General features: G+C 30.0%; 1 protein-coding gene and 1 non-coding gene across 2 annotated transcripts; one reads left to right on the top strand and one right to left on the bottom strand.

Annotated features, from left to right (window-relative positions):
• Positions 1 to 4,140: 4,140 nt before the first annotated feature.
• LOC125839373 (U1 spliceosomal RNA) lies at positions 4,141 to 4,298 on the top strand. The gene has a single exon (XR_007443679.1). It is a non-coding gene; the product is annotated as a U1 spliceosomal RNA (small nuclear RNA).
• Positions 4,299 to 5,021: 723 nt separating this feature from the next.
• On the bottom strand, positions 5,022 to 6,517 carry LOC125839316 (gibberellin 2-beta-dioxygenase 1-like). The gene is made up of 3 exons (XM_049518309.1): positions 5,987 to 6,517; positions 5,536 to 5,884; positions 5,022 to 5,431 (listed from the first exon to the last, which is right to left on the bottom strand). Exons 1-3 carry the CDS (start codon positions 6,388 to 6,390, stop codon positions 5,177 to 5,179), a joined length of 1,008 nt encoding a protein of 335 aa, XP_049374266.1. The 5' UTR covers positions 6,391 to 6,517; the 3' UTR covers positions 5,022 to 5,176.
• Positions 6,518 to 16,418: the final 9,901 nt, after the last annotated feature.

Below are 16,418 nucleotides of genomic sequence, written 5' to 3'. Positions count from 1 at the left end.
ATTTGTTGGGTTTTATTTGCCCTGAATTTCTTACCATAAATAGGTTTTCCTTTTAGGAAAAGGTTTTAATATTTTACTAGTCCTTTTCTTGTAGGAAAGGTTTAGGACTTTATAAATATAAGTTTGTTCCTTCTAACTTAATCAGCATTCACAATGTAGTCTTAAGGGCTTTGAGAGTTTTGGTTAGGGGGAGAATTTGTGGGTCACAAGCTTGATACGTTATCACTTGTGCGAACCTCCCATGTATTCTGAGTGAATTGGTTGAGGTTATTTCTCTCTATATTTTGTACTGTCATGTTTATATAGTGGATTGCTCATCTCCTTTGTGGACGTAGGTCAATTGACCGAACCACGTTAAATCTGTCTCTTCTGGTGTGTTTCTCGTTTGTCTTCTTACTCGTGGTCTTTCGAGGTTTGCTTTGCTAACTTTCGCATTACACCTGCTTATTTCGATCCTAACAAGTGGTATCAGAGTCATGGTTCAATGATGGAACTAGGTTACAGATGGGTGTTCATCTTGGCGGGTGTAGTTCTAGTCGCAACCTTTTTGACAGTAATGAAGATCTCTGTTGGAGAAATTGTTTCAGAGAGGTTCTCTGTGTCGAGACGTAGATTTGATGGAGGAGATTATGGAGAAGAGATGCAAGATCCTAAAGATTATGTGAAGAAGGTGGACAAATTTATTTTGTCAGAAATTCGGGCCAAGGGGGAGATTTGTTGGGTTTTATTTGCCCTGAATTTCTTACCATAAATAGGTTTTCCTTTTAGGAAAAGTTTTTAATATTTTACTAGTCCTTTTCTTGTAGGAAAGGTTTAGGACTTTATAAATATAGGTTTGTTCCTTCTAACTTAATCAGCATTCACAATGTAGTCTTAAGGGCTTTGAGAGTTTTGGTTAGGGGGAGAATTTGTGGGTCACAAGCTTGATACGTTATCACTTGTGTGAACCTCCCATGTATTCTGAGTGAATTGGTTGAGGTTATTTCTCTCTATATTTTGTACTCTCATGTTTATATAGTGGATTGCTCATCTCCTTTGTGGACGTAGGTCAATTGACCGAACCACGTTAAATCTGTCTCTTCTGGTGTGTTTCTCGTTTGTCTTCTTACTCGTGGTCTTTCGAGGTTTGCTTTGCTAACTTTCGCATTACACCTGCTTATTTCGATCCTAACATAATTATGCATAACACGATCCAAAAATAAGATCAACAATCTAAATGAATAAAGGGGATTGCAAAAGTTAAGTCTAGTAGTCACCAACCAATGACTCAAACTGAAAATTCAAAGGGAAAAAACCTCAGCTTTTTTCAAGTAAGAGAAATTAAATGACATTTCATACCTTCTACAACATTAATAAAACAAGATTAAAAAGTTTTTTTTTTTTTTTAAACTTCACCAAATAAAATTCACACAACCAAATCAAAAAAGAGAAAATAGTACACAACAAAGATAAATATACATATTTTCTCACTTCAAGATAAAAATACAATCTTTATCAACACCATGTACTAAAAATTGAATCTTTAACTCATATTCATTCACAAAAAGTAAACTCCACATGGAAAAAAATAAGTATTTAGGTAAAAAACCCAGCATGGGAAAACTATCAGCATACCTTTTTTTCTTCTTCTTCTCGTTTCTCTACAAGTCTAAAACCCAACAAAGACTCTTTGATTCCTTAGTTGGTAAGAACATATCACAAGACAATAATTTCTTATGTCATTCTCACATATGACTCAATTAGGGAATTTTGATGTTTAATTATCACATGTTCACACACGTGGCATACTGTTATTGGCTATGAAATTGATAGGATGGACCCAACCATTGGATTATTATGATTAAGAAAGGAAGTGAGACAATAGGACGTAAAAAAATCAAAGCAATCAAAGTGGACAAAGAAAATCGTCCAAAAAAATTTGTTTTTACTTTTATGTCTTCTTTTGCGATGGATCTTTTTTATATATAAAATATCTAAACATGGTCATTTTTATCCTATTCAAATTGTAATTGGTCAAAAGAGATTATTTTAACATAAAAAAAATGGACATCAGAAGAGATTGCAAGTATTTGTTGGATGCCACCAAGATGAATATCATTCATATCCGGAGAGAAGGAAACAAAGGTTTTCTGACAGATGAAGAAGACTTGTTGATATAGGATGATGTGATTATGATCATCTAATTTTCGATCGAACCTATGTTTTACACTAATTTAATGTATCTTTCGGGTCTAATCTTGACATTTTGACCTTTTATTTTAGTAGGTTTTATTTGAGGAAAAAAGAAAATTACAAACCAAAAAAAAATAAGTTTTGCATTGTTTGATTTCTAAAACATGAAATAAATTATGAAGTTCTCAAAATAATGTTTTTCATCTAGTCTAGTTTAAGTTGAGAGTCTTTAATATTTAAATGTAGGAAATTTCATAAACAACCATAGTTTGGATAAGAATTACCATTCTATATTTTTCAAGTTCAACACAAATTCACTAAATAATCTTAAACATACAAAAAAGTACTTATTTTGCACTTAATATTTATACTAGATCATATAATCTAGCCATAATTTATATATATTTGGGCCAAGCATTTGGTGGCAACTTGGGCATGACTACAAAGTATGTTTGTTAGGTCAATGGGACAAAAAAGCAAGAGTTTTTAAGAGTTTCTTCTTGCTTTGCTCTGGTTCATCAAATTTGGAATACAATTACCAATCTATACTACCCCATTGACAAACTGTATTCTTGAACAAAAGATAGTTGGTTTGTTGACAATTAAGTAATCTAACAAAATAATTTAAGTTAGAAGAAACAAAAAAAAAGGCAATATTGTGATTTTACAAGTGGAGTCTGAGGAGCATGGTGCGTATGTAGTCTTATTGTTATCTTGTGAATGTAGAAAGGATGTTTTCAATAGACCCTCGGCTCAAATAAAACATATTAAAAATCAAGCATGCAAAACAAATATAGTATCAAAGAAATCATCCTTGAAACAACCTAGAAGAGACCAAGTAACAATAAATAATACCATAACTAAAGCAAAACAAACAACAAATAAAACTAAAATTGAAGAATATAATAAGATGGTTTTAGAGTAATTATAAATATAATGATAAGTATGTTAAACAACACTCGACTACCTATTGACCTTCTTCTAACGTTCGATCTTCATATCTTCCTATCTAGGTCATATGCTTAGTCAGCTTCGAGTGAGTCATGTGTTGTCTAATTGCCTCTATTTCAAAAACTTTTTTAGCCTACCTCTACCTCTCCTTATACCTTCTATAGTCAGTCTCTCGTATCTCATCAATGGGGCATCTATGCATCTTCTCTTCACATGCTAGAACCATCTCAGTCTCATCTCCCTCATCTTGTCCACCACGGAATCCATTCCCACCTTATCATGAATAGTTTCGTTCCTAATCCTATCTCTCCTAATATATCCACATATTCATCTCAACATTCTCATTTCCGGGACGCTCATATTCTTGAATTGCGGGTTCTTGACCGACCAACACTCTATCCCATATAATACGACAGATACGATCACCATTTTATATAACTTACCTTTAAAGTTTGGTGGCACATTCTTATCACATAAGACATTGGATGCAGACTTCCATTTCACCTATCCTATTTCAGTACGATCTGTAACATCATCGTCAATCTCTCCATTTTCTTGAATTATTGACCCCAAATACTTGAAATTTCTCTTGATGACTTAGATATCAATCCTTACTTCCAAATCTACCACTTAAATCGTGTCAATAATCTTACTCGTGCTCAATCTAAACCTTTAGACTTTAGGGTGCTAGAACATAAAAAGACATCTAAGATGAACTCATAAACGGAGCTATCTAGCTTCAATTAGTGAATTTTCTAGTGATCAAAAATCAATTACAAGTACCAAACTTGTCATTCTGGACCTTTTTATCCCTTGTGTTTATCATTTAAAAAGGAGCTTACCAGTCAAATATTGAATGGGCAGGTGGCTCTTGGTTAAAATGAATTGAGTTTAATATCTTTTATTTTTGGCTTAAAAAATAAGATTAAGTGGCTGAATATATCACTTTCCGCTTTAAATGACATTTTTTTTTAAAAATAATAAAAGATGCTATTACCTAAGTTGGTGACTTCCATTGCACTTAAAACGAGGTTAATGAACGATCAATAAGGCTCATGGCTTAGACTAGTGACTTCTATTAAACTTTGGAGGGGTGCCCGCCTAAAGCTAACCCAAGCGGTTGAACTTGTAACATAATTTGTGACAGTGCCGGCCTGCATTGGCACGGCCCTACTCCAAAAAGGGTGGGGAAAAAAGACTTTGTTCATTTATTTTTAATAACGTTGTTAACTATTCAAACAATGAACTCTTTTTGTATATTTCACTGTTTCTTTAATTGGATTCATTCTATGTACTAGTTCGAGACATGGAAATAGCCTGTTGGAAAATGCAAGATAAGATTTGTGGTCCGATATTTCCTCAAATTTCGTACGCAACGAAAGCTCAGTACACTAGATTGTTTCTTCAAATATCATGGACAGCCTTCATTTTCATAGACAGACCTTTTTCATAATTGATATGTGTTCCAGTTGTCAATTCTAGTTGATTTGATTGAAAGAAATAAAGAATTGCTGTAAATATCAAATCATTGGTGATGTTCCTTTTTGTTCCATTGTTGATGACATTTAATATTGTGAGAAATAAGCATAAATACAAGAACATTCCTTGTTATTTTTGTGAAAACAAAATTGGAATAATCATGTGAAGTATCATCAGTATATATATATAACTTGGTTGATGATAGTACACGCTATCACAAACTTGTTCATAAATTCCTACTCATAACCCTATCCATAAAAAAAAAAATCTCTTTAATATCAATGGTTCACATACACAAACTTTTTCAAATAAATTGTAATATAACTTTTTTTTAAAAATAATGGGGGTCAAAGTCAAATTCAAATACTGTAACTCAGGATGAACCTTTATCGATAAAAGAAAGGAATAACGATGAAAGCATTGTTACATTATCAAAGGAAATCATTTGAGTTTTTTGATATCAAAGGAAATCATTGTTACATTGTATATTTGTCGAGAAATCTATTTAAATATGTACATATAAAATGATAAACTTTAAATTCTGACTTTATCTCTGGTTCTTAGCTAGGAAATATCACAATGAGGCTCCAAATTTCTCAAACAGGGTCAATCTGTTTTCTGCTAGTCTAGATTTGAAAGCAGATTTTTTGTACTCAAACCATGTAAACTCTTTGTACAAGCTGCTTTCTTCTCCTTCCATTAGTGATGGCAATGGTGCTATTTTTTCACTCAATGGTGGTCCTCCAAAATATATCATTGATAATCTTGATTTCAAACTGTTTGTCAATACCCTATGCTTTACACTCTTAAACCTTCCATTAGTCATCACCTGCACGCAAATTCAGGATTTTTAGTTTATGAGCAATGAACGATCATAAAACTTCGACTATTTCATTAGACAAGTACAAAATTTGATGAGTGTATGTTATGTACCTGCAATGAGTCGCCAACATTGATGAAAAATGAATTCTGATCAGGTGGCACGGAAAACCAGTTGCCATTTTTGAGTAAAATTTGAAGGCCGGAAGTGTTGTTGGATCTTAAAACCGATATGATTTGTGGATCGGTATGTTTTCCAAATCCAATCAAATTTTTGGCATTGAATTCTTGAATATCAGGACATGGAGGATAATGATTCAGGCGGAAAACAGAGTCACTCTTTTCATCCATCAAAAGCTTACTGAAAACATTCGTCGGATGAATCTTTAATCCCTCCGCCAACTTTTCAAGAATCTCACATGACATTTTCTTCACTGCTGACACATAATCATTTACCTCAGCTCTGCAATAACAATAACAGAAATCAAGAAATGATAAAAACAAGAATCGAAATTTAAAGACATCACTCTGTTTTCCCCTGTTTTACTCTGTTTTAATGACTTACCGAATGTTTTCTGGATTTACACCTAATACAGATGCGAATTTCTGGTAATTGAATTCAGAGTTTGTTGAAAGGAGAATGTATTCAACCCAACCGATATCGCCACTTTGTCCGATTTGTTTATTGCCATAACCAAAAGGGTCAGCAGGCCCTGCTTTTAGCTTCTCAGAGAGGGGAGAGGAAAAGAATTTAATGGCTTCGGATTCAAGTTTACTTATGAATTCCATAGGAACATCATGGTTTACAACTTTAAAGAATCCGAATTCTTCGCAGGCCTTAACGATGAGGTTCTTGGAGTCGGGTTTAGAGAGGTCTATCACAGGAATATCATTGAAGAAAGAGGGGGATTTGCAAGAGTTGATGATTATTGGTAAGTGATCAATGTCTGGTTCTGTTAAAACCACCATTGTTATTTTTTTGATGAAATTTACAATGGTAGAAGAAGAATAACAATGAAAATATCAAAAGTTTGGGTGTTACTATCTAAGACAGTATTTCTTGTTTCTTAATACAACTGTTGGAACTTAGTTGTAGACTTGTAGTTGTGAACACTCTGAAACAACTCCTGCTGTCCTATTTATAGGACTCTCCAAGTCCAAAATTCCAATAAATTTAAATAAATAATATATTCAATATAATCTTATAAGTGAATTATGAAAAATAATAAAATATATGCAAATCATATCTTTGCTGTGGATAGAAAGCTAATAACCTAGATATTCTTTACTTTGAATATTACGTATTTTATCATATTTTGGCATGTCCAGGTATATCAAGATTCATGGTCAAATTTGTTCTAGATATATTATATCTAAGTGGATTCGCATGTATCTGGGATACATAAAAAAATATATGTCGTCTCTCTCCTTATTTTAAAGTATCTGGTAGCAAAAATACATGTATTTAAATGTATCTTTCTCAGTATATGATAGGAAACTCTTAATTAGAGCTAAGATACGTAATATTTCAAAAGTATAAATAATAATATTATATATGATAGTGAATATGTTTAATTATATAATTTCTTCAATAATGTAAAGTCTAAAAAGAATATGATACATGTAGACCTTATCCTAATTGTGGATAGAAAGATTATAATAGAGCAAAGTCTAAAAAGGATAAAATAAATACAAATCTTATCTTAATTAAGTAATCGCAGATAGAAAGGTTATAATAAAATATAGTCTGAAAAGAATAGGATATACGTCGATCTTATCCTTAGATAGAAATGCTATGATAAATTAGAGGAAAAGAATTGCCTAATTATTTTTTCTTTGTCATCCCTCATCATAAACAAATAGTGTAATGCGAGAAAAAGAAAAGGGTTGGAGGATTTTTTTAGAGTTGATTTGTAAATGAATTCATAGTATTGATATTTGTGGAAAATATCTAGAAAAAAATAATGTCAAAGATATTGTCATAACGTATTCAAAATATATCAAACTATTAACATAAAAATTGAAATTAAGCTAGCTCATTCATACTTGTCACAATTGATATACTTGATGTTTGTATGAAGGGATCAACCTCTATCAATAATAAAAATTATTTTGATTTTAAACTTCTCGTATTAATCCTGATAAAATGATTCATAGTCAACCAAATTTTAGAATTTTGTTTTAAATGTAACAAATTTCAAATGTTTGTTTTTACTTTTTCAAATTTTATGACTAATTAAACATCACCTAAATTGGATAGCATAAGTAATAATTTCCAACATTGAGGAGGATTAAGATAATTTGCTCTTTTTAACTTAGTACTATGTGGGTGAGTGCAATGGACGGTGGACCTAGGATTGACAATATTGTAGAAATGTGTACCAAGATTAAATATGTTCAACGACGTGGATTGTGGTGAGATAGTTAATTAGACGATAAATTTATTTTTTTGATAATGAAAAAAACTTACTATATTCAGTGTGTGAATCCGAATTAATCAATGAAATTTCAATGTATATATATCGAACACCAATTGAATATAAAAAAAGAGAACACTATTATTTTTTCTTTTTCTCTTTGCGTACTTCTTTTCTTTTCTGAGTCACGATTACTAGATAAATTGTCTTGGTGATCAGTTGGAATAAAAAAAAAAGGGTACCCTTTCCCCACAAAACAATTGATTCATGAACCAATAAGGGCTTTACATGGCACCCTTTATACTAGTTTTTAATAATGGGAAAGGATTATAATATAATTAACGTTTGTGATCTATCTTATATATATATGACATTTGGGAACCTATTGGCTCGTAGAAGTCCCAAATATTATCTTATGTATCAAATATATACCCTCGTAAAAGTACTAGTTTAAAAAGGTCTAAATAGTCCCATCGCACTAATGGGTAGAAGTCGTATGATATTTAGATGAGTCCACAGTCAAAAGGGTAAAAATAAATTGTCAAAATCTCAAAAGGGTACATCAAATTTTTTAAAACCAAAAGGGCAAAATTGCTCTGACGAAGCGATTTTTCTCTGACACAATGACGAAAAATCGCTGCTCTTTTTTTTTAAAAAATTAAAAATCGTTGTTGTGGCAGCGATTTTAAGTCGGAATTTTTTTTCCTTACACATCGCTGCAGGGGCAGCGTTTTTCATGCCTGGTGCTATTATTTTCATGCCTATTCATAATTATTAATAATATAAAAATGATAAACAAGACGGACAGTATACTCAATAAAATTGTTGTAGTATGAGGGAAATTGAATTATATATCATAAATAATAATAAAAGAATATTAATTTTTTTTTAAAAAAAACCTTTAGCAGCGATTTTGAAGAAAAAAAGTTTTTCTTTTTTGAGAAAATCACTGCCTTTTTTATTTTTTTTCCGTCAGGAGCGATTTTCTTCTGACAAAAGTTGTCGTTCGTTAAAAAAATAAAAATCGCTGCTAAGATCCAGCGATTTTCTCAAAAAGAAAATTTTTTTCTTCAAAATCACCTGCTATAGCAGCGATTTTGGTTAAGAATTTGAAAATAAAAAAAGTTTTTTTTTATTTAATATTTTTTTATTATTATTTATGATATATAATTCAATTTTTCTCATGCTTCAATAATTTTATTGAGTATACTGTCCGTCTTGTTTATCATTTTTATATTATTAATAATTAACAATAGGCATGAAAATAATAGCACTAGGCATGAAAAACACTGCCCCTGCAGCGATGTGTAAGGGGGAAAAAAAATTGACTTTGGCAGCGATTTTTAAATTAAAAAAAAAAATTCTTACAAAATCACTGCTAGGGCAGCAATTTTTCGTCATTGTGTCAGAGGAAAATCGCTTCGTCAGAAGCGATTTTACCCTTTTGGTTTTAAAAAAAATTGATGTGCCCTTTTGAAATTTTTGACAATTTTTTTTGCCCTTTTGACTCCAGACTCATATTTAGATAAAGTTGAATAACTTTTTAATTACAAACACTGATTTAAAGTTCAGTGATCATGGGAAATTAACCTCTCACACTGTGTAATAACCTAGTTGAAAAAATTGAAACTTTTTTTTTATCGAAAGTATTTATTGAATATTTAAGAAATTCTAATAAAAAAAACGTGGTCATTTTCCTAACCAAAATGATGTTATTGTTCAAATGGAAAGTTGATTAACAAGAACAATCATGGTATGGAATGACTATTAAAATGATTGATATGAGATCATTAATTAACTTGGAATTAGACATTTAGACTTGACTTATTTTTTGATAATGGTAGGTCATTAGATTAAACATTTAAAAACCGTGGCATAAATTATAAGGGTGCCTTTTTTATTAAATGTCACTTTTTTTTTAATTACTTCAGGCAACGCGTATTAGGGCAATGACATGGACTCCCCTTGACCCCCATTTTCTCGGAGATAGCCTAGTCTGAACTAGAACAACAGATTCGTGAGTTTGAACATATTTGACAGCTGATTCAATAATAACCATTTTTTCTAGAGAACTTTCATATGAGTTTGTTCTTTCTTTTAATCTACTGTAAATGCTCTAAATTGGCTCCTTAATATTAAAGTTAATTACATTCTTGAAAGGATCAAGGGCTCTACCCTCTCGCATACACTCTTATTGTCAACCTTCGTTCAAAGCAACCCCCCCCCCCCCTCCCACATCTATTATTTATATCTAGTTTTTTTATCTCTTGATTTAACTCATCTTAATTTTAATTAACGATAAGTTTCATTTACTCCATCTCTTAATCACTTCTCAAAGTTCTCTCTAATTGATTCAACTTATTTATCTTAATCCCAAATCATATACTATATATTTCATTTTCTCCTTAATACATGCCAATCCACGAATGTTCATATTCGAAGAGAAAATATACTTATTTAAATGGTTTAAATAAATTATTATTTTCATTTCAATTTATATGAAACAACGTTACACTAATCACCAAATTTCTCTCACATTGTTTGAATTTTATTATTTATTAAAATAATGCATAGGATCAATGTATTTTTCAATATCACAGCTTTTTTTATTTGGTACAATAATAACACGTGTCAAAATGGCCAACAACAACTATTACACTAACAGGCTGACATGTGTAAATATTGTCGGGGATTATAAAAAAACTTTATTATATATGTGGTGGCTTCTTATTATTCGTAGACAACATGTATACAGTGACACAAGAAACAGGTTGGCTTAAGACACCAACGTGGAACATTGTTCTTCTCAAAAAACTTTTTTAAGACAAAAACACACTGTTCCAATTGATCAATTCATTAGATTCCACTTGTCTAAATCTATTTGTAATCGTAAATACTAGTTTTAAGAAAGTAGGTTTTAAGTAATTATGACTCATGTTATCGATGGTGGATGAACTCTCATTAACCACAACTTAGGTATTCTTTAGGGTTGTAGAGTGCGTTTCACTAATCCTTGCCGTCATTTTCATGTTGAAAAATATAATCTTTCATTCTACATCCATAATGATATATTTATATACTAAGATTCAGGTTAAGGGGAGGACAAGCTAATGAGATAACCGACTAATTAACACCTCTTATGGGTAGACTCAGCCAAATAGATATTTATAACATCCTTAGTACTCCTTCCGTCCCAATTTATTGATACATTTTGAATTTCGAAATTCAAATAAGTCTATTTTTTATCGTAAAATTTTCATATATCTTTTAAATATTTTGGATTGTCAATTGTTATGACTAATAGTACTTTTTCATTTCAAAAAATTGAAGATTTCATGCGCGTATTTCCGATCAAACTTAAACTATTTGATTCTCAAAAAATAAAATGTGTCACATAAATTGGACAGGAGGAGTATTAAGTTACTACCTAAAGTAGCACTAGTTGTCAATTTATAGTTTCAAGGCACCATTAGTAAAATTGGTTTAATAAAATACACTAATTTTAAGAGATATACGAGGTACCATAAGTCAAGTAATATGAAATAGAGAAATATATAAAAATAAAGAAAGAGGATTACATATAAGGTGAAAGGGATATGTCAGTTTTGAAAAAAGTTTGAGTGGAGACTGGAGACACTTAATTTTTAAAAAGAAAGTTAATTCTGAAAATGATATAACAAAAACTTGGTCCCATTTTCTGAAATTTTGGTACACTGATAATTGGGGTTCTCTTAGCTAGCTGCATAATGCATTTCAAAGTTCCCATATTTTAGGGATGTGCCCCAAAATAGTCCATTATTAGCTCTGGAACCGGATCTTGTTGGGATCCAACTAATCAAATTTTTTCTGCGGAAGTTAACAATTGCAAATTCTGAAGTTTCGAGTTCAAATTTTTGGTAAAAAAAAAATCGAGGTGAAGGAAATAGTAAAATGTATACGTACAGTATTTGCAGACAAGTTCTGATTAAGAAAATAATTTGAGGAAAATTGACCAAACATTTCATGTTCGACAGACAAAGAATAGATTATACAGTATGTTTCTACATTTCTCTAATTATACACATGCAATGTATGTTTTTTTTTCCTCCCATCATTTACGTATACCAAGAATATACATAGAATTGTGTGCATGCATGTGAACTAGAGCAGGTGTTCTGACATAAAGGTAACAAATATTGTCGTATCTTATATGACGTAATTTGACTTGATACGTAATTTATATTTCAAATTACTATCCAAATAAATGTGAAAATCCCATAATTCTACAGTAACCTCGGACTTATCCAAAAGACCAAATTAAAACATTAATTTCATCCAAACTATTATGAATTAAATTAAGTACAACACTAGTGTACAGACTACAGTCTAGGCACTTGTCATAGTGGAAAACTAGATGGGAAAGATTTGACCAATTTTTTTGTGGAAGAAATTAAAAGTAAATCTTATGATATGTCACAATGATTTAAGATGCGACAGAATTCTTATCCAAACAGCAACAACTATAATATATTTCGCAAAAATAAATTTCATGATTAAACATTTCTTCAGTATAATTTTATAAGTACGTTAGCTATAAATTACGACGATAGTCTGCTCATAACTAATAGAAATTCATCACTAAATAGAATTGGTGATAAATTATGTTGTTTAACTGCATGAATCGCTAAATCTTAATATTTTAGTATAAAATTTGAAAAGAATAATGAATACGCAAAGGTGTGTTTTGGTATGAAGGAAAATTTAATTTTCTCATGTTTGGTTGGGTAATATGTTTTGGAAAATGTTTTTCAAATCAACTCATTTTCCTCAAATTTAAGAAAAATGACTTCCCTTCAAAAATTAAGGAAATCATTTTCCAAAACTTTCCTCCAACTTCAAATTACAGTTTTTTTGTTGAAAAAATAAATTTATAGCTTATTTTTTTAAAAAAGATTTAACTTCAATTTTTTTAATTTTTTTACCCCATCCTCACCCCGACACCTCCCCTCCCACCAGCCCCCTATCACCTCACCCCGACACCCCCCCTCCCACCAGCCCCCTACCACCCCAAAAAAAATTAAAGTTTGTTTTTAAAAAATATTTGAAATTTCAAATTTTATTTTCACCCCTACCCTCGACCCCCTCCTCCCTGCGCCACCCCCCCACCCCCCCACCCCCCAAAAAAAAATTAAAAGTTTATTTTAAAAAAATATTTCCAATTTCCCTCGAACCCCATCCCCCCGCCAGTCCACCCCCACCCCAAAAAAAATTTAAGTTTATTTTTGAAATATATTTTCTTTCAATTTAAAATTATTTTCTACTCTCTAGTAAAAATAAAAGATATTTTCTCAAAAATATTTTTTATTCATAAATCAAACTCTAAAAAAAAAAATCCGAAAAATGGGTGCTATAAATACTTCTATAAATATTTTATTATTTTTTGACTTGATTGAATGGACAGTCACTTTGATGTTACATACAAAATATCGTTACATTATTATATAATTAAACCGGCAGCCAATTAAATCAAATTGGTTAATTTGGTCTTAATTAGTACACCTTATTAAAATTTTAAAATTATTTAAAAATAAAACAGCTCTAATAATAGAGGATAAGTATTTTGTATAGTGATCACCTTTGTGTCGAAAAAGCCACATGCGTTGTTTCTAGTTTAGTAATTAACTTTATGATGTACGTGCATTTGTTAATTTATATGTAAGAAAAAAATGTATACATATTTTATTGTGCAACTTAATTTTGTGGTTTCAATTTAAATGGTATGATAAGCATAAATGAGAGAGTCGAGGATTCAACCTTCAACACCATGTACATTTTGTATAATTTTAACCATTAAGCTATCTTTCTAAATTAAATTAAGTTAAATTTAATCATTATTAGCCTAGAAATCACATTTGATCTATATGTATTATATTTTTGTCAATGCTTACATTATCAATGACTAGTTTAACACAAAAATATCCCTTAGCTGTTATTAAAACTTTTGTTAATGTTACGTCAATATAATAATATCTCCGTAGAGTTCAAATCTTAAATCTACTTAGAAATCATTCTTGAAAAAAAATAAGAAAAGTGCTTTTTATCGTAATCATGTCAATTTCATCATAGAAACATTCTAATATTATAATCACTAAACTCAAAGTTACGACAAAAGTATGAAACTAACAAAGAAATTATAAAACAACAATAAACTAGCTGTAAAATGAAGAAACTGGTATTGTAATTTCTCAACAATCTGTAATTTAAATTGTAATTTATCATCCGTCGTCTACTCGCCTTTTTAGCTTGCTATATTAATAAGGTTTGGGTCTCAAACAACCTTTATGAAGGTTTTTCAATTATGTTACTTCTTCTCTGCTCAATAACTAGTTATGTAACTTTAATTCATACAAGTATTGACAACGTACATCGAACCGAGGCTAATTTATAACAGTTATATAGTGTCAATATTACCATGGTATATATATGTTTAAAAATAATATTTATAAATATTTTATGATAAAAATAAATTATTTTAATTTGAAGGTGCTGTGCTGACTAAATTTGCTGAAATAGTGGTGATCGGATAAGAAGAGGCAAAAAGGTTTATCCGAAACAGAAACTTTAATAGACTGAAACACTACTCTCTGTGTTCTATGAATAGATTGGCGGCTCATTTAGTGCCCTTTTCAATTTCCAACAGTCTCTTGTCGGATCAGGGGCTTCAACTTTTTTATCCTATATATATTTAAAAGGTGAACAATATTATTCTCATAGTCTTAATTTATTTATCTATATTTTAACTTGGTTATCGAATTTAAGCAAGTAAAGACTTTTGTGAATTTTGTATTTTATAAATTAAAAATAGGTATCAAGTGAATTACATGTTATTGAAGGCACACTATCATTACATCACGATGAATAAGGAGCGGAGCTATCAATATTTATAATTTTTAGCATTGAATCCATTTTTATTTTTTAAAATAAAAATAAATTATATTCACATTTATTAACTAAATATGTTAAATTTTAAATTTAGATATTTGGAAATTATACGAAAAAAATTATAAGTTGCTGTTATTTTCATGTTAATACAACTGAATTCAATAATCACATCAATGAAATTCACTTTACCATCCATTGGCCCTCCATCACAAATCACAGTTTTCATCACACGCATTGATGCAAAATATTTTTTTTTAAATAGAAAATATCCGCCTTTTTAAATATGTTTTAAAAAAAATATCATATTTTTAGTTTACTCCTATTACTATAATTTATGTGTTTCTTGGTCCTAAAATACATGTAATCTTAGTAATTTTTTTGTTTATTATGTATATTTAATAGATATTTTTTGAAAATTGAATACTATATTAATTTTCATTTAGTACGGGAATCACAAAAAGAAAAATCCTACGGAAGATCTACTTTGCTATCTGCATGTGACAACTCCTTTCGGAAGGCATAAATTTGTAAAAATATTACTCCCGAATTTTATATTTGATATTTATATTGGCTCTAATTAAATTTAAATTTAATTCAAAATAATTATATCAAGAAGTAAATCGTATCCTAACAAAGATAACTCTTTACTACATATTTAATATGACTCAAATTTAAAATCTCCGATAAAATAAGTTAGTGTTGTAACAAATAAAAAAAGAGTTTGTTATTGCCGCATGTAGTTTAAAATATAGTTATTCAAGTTGATTTATGAACAGACAAAGATTGAAAAAGTGTTTGTATTGGGTGTTAGGTTGGGTAAAATTTATCCGCATCGAGTATATACACCAATTCAATACCTGCATGTTATGTGTCTAAATTTGTAGTTTATTTTACTTAATCTTAATTAATTAACATGTGTTTTACTTCATTAAATGACATAATAATGGAAGTTACATTAATTTGGTGTAAACACTCGCTGCAAATAAGTTTTTTTCGTGTTTGGGTGGGTGATTTGGAATTATCATGTTTGACCAAAGTAGATCTTTGAGAGGACTTACCTCACGATTGATGGAATAATGAAGATTTCTTCGTAACTAATTAGAGGTTTCAGATTTAATTTTATAATATATTTTTTTCAATAGGCACATTTTATCAATTTATTTATCAGTTTTACACGATATAATTATAAATAATGCGTTCTAAGCAGATAATAATATCTATTACTAAAAAATATTATTTTCCATTGAGAAATATTTTGTGACTACTTAATAATATTTTTATATGGAAAAATTATGAAGCTTTCCAATGAGCTGATTCATTAAAAATGATGTGAAAAATATATTTTATATCACAACTTACCATCAATTCGTGATGAAAAGACACATATTTAGTAGTGATCGAATAGATAATTAATCCATAAGAAAAAGACAAAAGGATAAAAGTGGGAGAAGAAATTTAAATTATAAACCCCATAATTTATTTATTTTGGCACAGTATAAACCCAATAATTTATATCTTGTACACTATAAATGCTACATTTTTAATCGCTACTTTAAGTAAATTTTCTAAATTTTAACAGATATCATTGTTGTGACTCCAATAATTAAATTTATTTACGACTGTCAGTTACACGTCTGTTTCTTCATTCTTCTTTATGCA

The sequence above is a fragment of the Solanum verrucosum genome, unplaced genomic scaffold (assembly GCF_900185275.1).
Source record: "Solanum verrucosum unplaced genomic scaffold, falcon-dt-bn FXZP01000170.1, whole genome shotgun sequence".
Lineage (NCBI taxonomy): Eukaryota > Viridiplantae > Streptophyta > Magnoliopsida > Solanales > Solanaceae > Solanum > Solanum verrucosum.
The sequence above is the reverse complement of the archived record's forward strand: the minus strand, read 5'-3'. Positions and strand labels throughout refer to the sequence as shown.

Coding starts and splice junctions, on each gene's coding strand:
- LOC125839316 (XM_049518309.1), bottom strand. CDS start 6,390: ATGGTGGTTTTAACAGAACCAGACATTGATCACTTACCAATAATCATC. Junction 5,885..5,986: donor GTAAATCCAGAAAACATTCG/GTAAGTCATTAA, acceptor TTGTTATTGCAG/AGCTGAGGTAAATGATTATG. Junction 5,432..5,535: donor ATGTTGGCGACTCATTGCAG/GTACATAACATA, acceptor ATTTGCGTGCAG/GTGATGACTAATGGAAGGTT.